This window comes from Ranitomeya variabilis, chromosome 1, assembly GCF_051348905.1.
Source record: "Ranitomeya variabilis isolate aRanVar5 chromosome 1, aRanVar5.hap1, whole genome shotgun sequence".
Lineage (NCBI taxonomy): Eukaryota > Metazoa > Chordata > Amphibia > Anura > Dendrobatidae > Ranitomeya > Ranitomeya variabilis.
The window spans coordinates 291,670,992-291,675,898 of NC_135232.1; the positions used below are offsets into that span (position 1 = coordinate 291,670,992).

The 4,907-nt window shown below is 41.7% G+C and overlaps 1 protein-coding gene across 1 annotated transcript; it reads left to right on the forward strand.

Annotated features, from left to right (window-relative positions):
• Positions 1-1,973: 1,973 nt before the first annotated feature.
• On the forward strand, positions 1,974-2,915 carry LOC143794392 (olfactory receptor 1G1-like). The gene has a single exon (XM_077280960.1). The coding sequence runs from the start codon at positions 1,974-1,976 to the stop codon at positions 2,913-2,915; it is 942 nt and encodes a 313-aa protein (XP_077137075.1).
• The last annotated feature ends 1,992 nt before the right edge of the window (positions 2,916-4,907 follow it).

The following is a 4,907-nucleotide window of genomic DNA, read 5'->3' on the forward strand; positions in this document are numbered from 1 at the left end:
CTGGTTCGAGCTGATAGAAAGGCAACAGTGACTCAAATCGCCACCCGTTACAACCAAGGTAGGCCTAAGAGCATCTCTGAACACACAGTGCGTCGAACTTTGGGCTACAGCAGCAGAAGACCACACCGGGTACCACTCCTTTCAGCTAAGAACAGGAAACTGAGGCTACAATTTGTACAAGCTCATCAAAATTGGACAGTAGAAGATTGGAAAAACGTTGCTTGGTCTGATGAGTCTCGATTTCTGCTGTGACATTCGGATGGTAGGGTCAGAATTTGGCGTAAACAACATGAACGCATGGATCCATCCTGCCTTGTATGGAGCATCTTTGGGATGTGCAGCCGACAAATCTGCGGCAACTGTGTGATGCCATCATGTCAATATGGACCAAAATCTCTGAGGAATGCTTCCAGCACCTTGTTAAATCTATGCCACGAAGAATTGAGGCAGTTCTGAAGGCAAAAGGGGGTCCAACCCGTTACTAGCATGGTGTACCTAATAAAGTGGCCGGTGAGTGTATGCTTCCTTTGATGGTCGCATTACTACTTTCTTATTACAGTGGAGTTAGTAATTAAATTGATGAAGAGAATTATTTGTGCAATCATGTGAGATGCTATATAGCTGATAAATAAATGTCTTCAATAAAATGGCAAGAAAGACAGAAAGAAGCATTGTCCCAAAAGAACATGCAAAAACATAAAGGTAAGAAAGTAACCACAACTTTCAATAGTAATATAACAAGTAGTAAAGGAGTTGTCCATGCCAAATCGATACTCTGTGGGACTGAAGTCTTATTAATCCATCCAGCGAAAATACTGCAGGAATTTGTCAGTTTCTGAGCCAGGACCGGAGGGTATGTATGCATGTCATCAGTGAGACACGTTCCAATGCCTGGGAAAAGCAGTACAATTGGCAGTGTTTCCAGATGCTGGATGCTGAATGAAGCTCTCATCATTGTCGCTTGTCTCCCTGCGATCAGCAAGACTAGACGACACTGATGGGAGTTGGAGTCAGTACCTGCAGTCTGTGTAGCATGTGTTTAATAAACAATGCTGCAGTGGCAAGTGGGGTAATAATTGTGGGGTTGATGTCAGCCGTTTCATGGCATCTGACATCAAACCCAGGGGTTAGTAATGGAGAGGTGTCTATAAGACACCCTAATTACTAACCCCATAGTCAAATTTAATAACGACACAGACAGAGTAAAGTCCTTCATTTGAAATAAAAACTCCCCGACCCGCTTTTACCCATGTATTCATCAAAAAAATATAAAAAAGCAAAATTATACTCACCCTAATTCCGATAATCCTTTAATGCCATGTCCCATGACAATTCGGATGGTTTGGTAAGCGGTCACATCAGTGATGCGACCTCTCACCACGCCAGTCGGAAAACAATGAGCTGAGCATGAGAAGCTCACCTGTGACCGGCGGTACCCTTGATAATATCGCCGCCGGTCACACGCAGCCACATTCTCACTCTCAGCTCAGTGTGTTGTGAGAGGTCGCATCACTGGTAATAAAAATAAACCAGAAAAATTGCTGTAGCTTCTAAACGAAACTGTCGACTGTACTGAAACTTGCACTGTACATATTTAGGTTCACAATAACAAAAAGTATAATGAACTTCAGTGATAGCGATAAGAAACATCCTCTCATAAGAAAATAATTTATTTTCAAATGGACCTGTCAGATGCATTTACACATATTTTATTCATTTAAAAACCTTTTTGCTACACGGAACCTTTATGTGACTAAGGAAAACCAACAAGATTAATAGTTATTCATGAAATAATTCTGCATAGAACATTTGCTGCATGATTAAAATGAATTGTAATAAATATATACTCTTTTTCTTTTATTGAATGTATTATTTATCTTTTATGATTATTACAGAATATCACCTTTACATGTACTATAGTGATTGACAGAATGGAATATCGGTAAGAAAGCTTTTGAAAAGCTAACAGGACGATGAATAAATCCAGCATTTCGGAAATCATTCTATTAGGTTTTTCTCTAAAAGAAGATTTGGCAATCTATCTATTTATATTCTTTTTTCTAATTTATATTTTATCCCTTTTGGCTAATGTGCTAATCATCATTCTTGTATATAGCAACAAGCACCTTCATTGTCCAATGTACCTGCTTCTTGCTAATTTTTCATTCCTTGAGATCTGCTACACAGCAGTTACAGTGCCCAAAATGCTTTCAGATTTAATTGGTCAGAGCCGGTCAATTTCCATAGCTGGTTGTATCACTCAATACCATTTTTTTTCTCTTTGTGCTGCAACTGAACATTTTCTCTTGGTTACTATGGCATATGACCGTTATGTGGCTATTTGCCATCCTCTCCATTATGGCACTATCATGAATAATGCATTCTGTGTGCAGCTTATTGCAGCATGCTGGTCTATTAGTGCGTTGTCTCTTACAATCCCAGCAGTTTCTGTTGCCAACCTTCATTTTTGTGGTCCAAATACAATTGATCACTTTTTTTGTGAATTTAACCCTTTATTAAAACTTTCCTGCACGGATACCTACATTGCCCAATTTATTTTCAATTGTCTGGCCTGGATTATTATATTTGGTTGTTTAATTTGTATTGCAATCTCTTATATGAAGATTATCTCTACTGTTATCAAAATCCCTTCCAGCCATGGTAAAAGGAAAGCCTTCTCTACATGCACGTCCCACTTCACTGTAGTTGGGATATTTTATGGTTCAGTCATTTTCATATACCTCCGGCCAACAGTGAACGTTCCATTCCATCAAAATAAAGTGGTGTCTGTTTTTTACATAGTGGTGACTCCGATGTTAAATCCCATTATTTATAGCTTTAACAATAGATTACTAAGGAAAGCTGCTTACAAATTAATTGAACAAATGTTATTGAAGCTAGTGAGAAAAATTTGAATGTATTAAAATAAAAAAATAAAACAGTTACGAAGTCATGTCCCTTTTCCTTAATATTTTTCTTAATTGCATTATATAATATACTACATACATTTAGCCGAAAAGTTCAATGTGTTAGTTATGAATTCCCTTAAAAGTAATGTAGCTGAGAAATTTACTGAATGAAAAAATCAATGACAGACTTAGATTTTACATTCCTACAATGGACATTTATCACTAGGGTTGAGCGACTTTCATTTTTTTAAGATCGAGTCGGGTTTTGCGAAACCCGACTTTGTCCAAAGTCTTGTCGAGTGCAGTCGGCCGATTAACGCTAAAAGTCGGGGATCGACCGAAACATGAAACCCAATGCAAGTCAATGGGGAAGCATAGTCGGCAGTGAGTGGAGGCCAGGAAAACACCTACAGTGCCCATTTTAATGGCAAAAACATCCATTCTTGTTTCTGAAGCTTGTCAATCTTAATTAACTTTATAATAATAGTTGGGCATTGGAAATTGGGGGTCATTTGGCAAAAGTTGTGGGGGGTAGGGCTGGTTCAATGTTTTAGTGGGCCCAGGAAACGTGGACTACTTCACTTTGCAAGTGCTGTGATCCTGAGCAAGCAGGGAGGCCCACTCGTTCGCATTGGCACTGGCACAGGGCCCCTCAAAGTACGGTGGTGTGTTTGCACGGCGGGGGCGCCTCCCACCGGCAGCGACACTTTTGCGTACTCTGAGGGGCCCTGTGCCAGTGACGTCGCCAATGAGTATGCCCCCCCACCTGATGAAGGAACCTGCACTTTCATCTGCACCTTCCTCTTTGTCCCCGTCTAAGGTGGTATAACATGCGAGAAGGGGAACCTTACTTTCAGCAGGGTCAGATTCTGGCTGTGTAGAGTGCAAGGGGAATGTAGTGGTCTGGGTCAATGTGCCAGCAGACTCATCTAGCAGTGGCTGGGCAATGGGCAGGATGAGGAGGAAACACAGTTAGTATGCCAAAATAATAAAGTAGGCTAAATGCAGTTCAAAATTGGAAACAGGACAAAACAGGCGGCATTGCTTTGTTCAGCGGAGGACAACTGTAAGGATTGGCAGACACAGTTAGTAGGCCAAAATAATTAAGTAGGCTAAATGCAGTTCAAAATTGGTAACAGGACTAAACAGGCGGCATTGCTTTGTTCAGTGGAAGACAACTGTAAGGAGTAGCAGACACAGTTTGTAGGCCAAAATAATTAAGTAGGCTAAATGCAGTTCAAAATTGGTAACAGGACTAAACTGGCAGCATTGCTTTGTTCAGCGGAGGACAATTGTAAGGAGTGGCTGACACAGTGAGTAGGCCCAAATAAGTAAGTGGGCTAAGTGCAGTTCAAAATTGGTAACAGGACTAAACTGGCGGCATTGCTTTTTTCAGCGGAGGACAACTGTAAGGAATGGCAGACACAGTTAGTAGGCCCAAATAATAAAGTGGGCTAAATGTCTGCAAAAAAAATTGTTCATAAATAAACAGGTGGCATAGCTAGGTACAGGAGTGGGCTCCTGAGTAGCAGACAGTGGTAGTAGGCACAAAGTATTAACTGGTCTAAATGGAGGCCAGGGCACCTGTATATTTTAACTATCATCTATCATTTCAACAAAATTGTATTGGCAGTGCCATTGAAGGATTTAACAGCCCAGACTACACAGTGGTGGAGCAGGGAGAGGTAAGTATTGCAAGTGGTAGAGCACTGTTCGAGCTGGGGGGAACATTCTCTCATGGGCGGCGGTACTGGCACAGGGCCCCTCATATTACGGCGGTGTGTCTGACATTGGTTGTGCACCACCACCGCCATGGACACTTCATTGTACTATGAGGGACCCTGTGCCAGTGCCGTCACTCAAGAGTGGGCACACTCTCCTGTCCAGGCAAATGCCACTCTCATGGGTGCTTGTGCCAGGTGGTGACCACGGCCCTGTGGGGGGAGTCAGCCCATTTAGGGAGGTATAAACATGGCCTATGGTGGACATTCAGCAGCT

Coding starts and splice junctions, on each gene's coding strand:
- LOC143794392 (XM_077280960.1), top strand. CDS start 1,974: ATGAATAAATCCAGCATTTCGGAAATCATTCTATTAGGTTTTTCTCTA.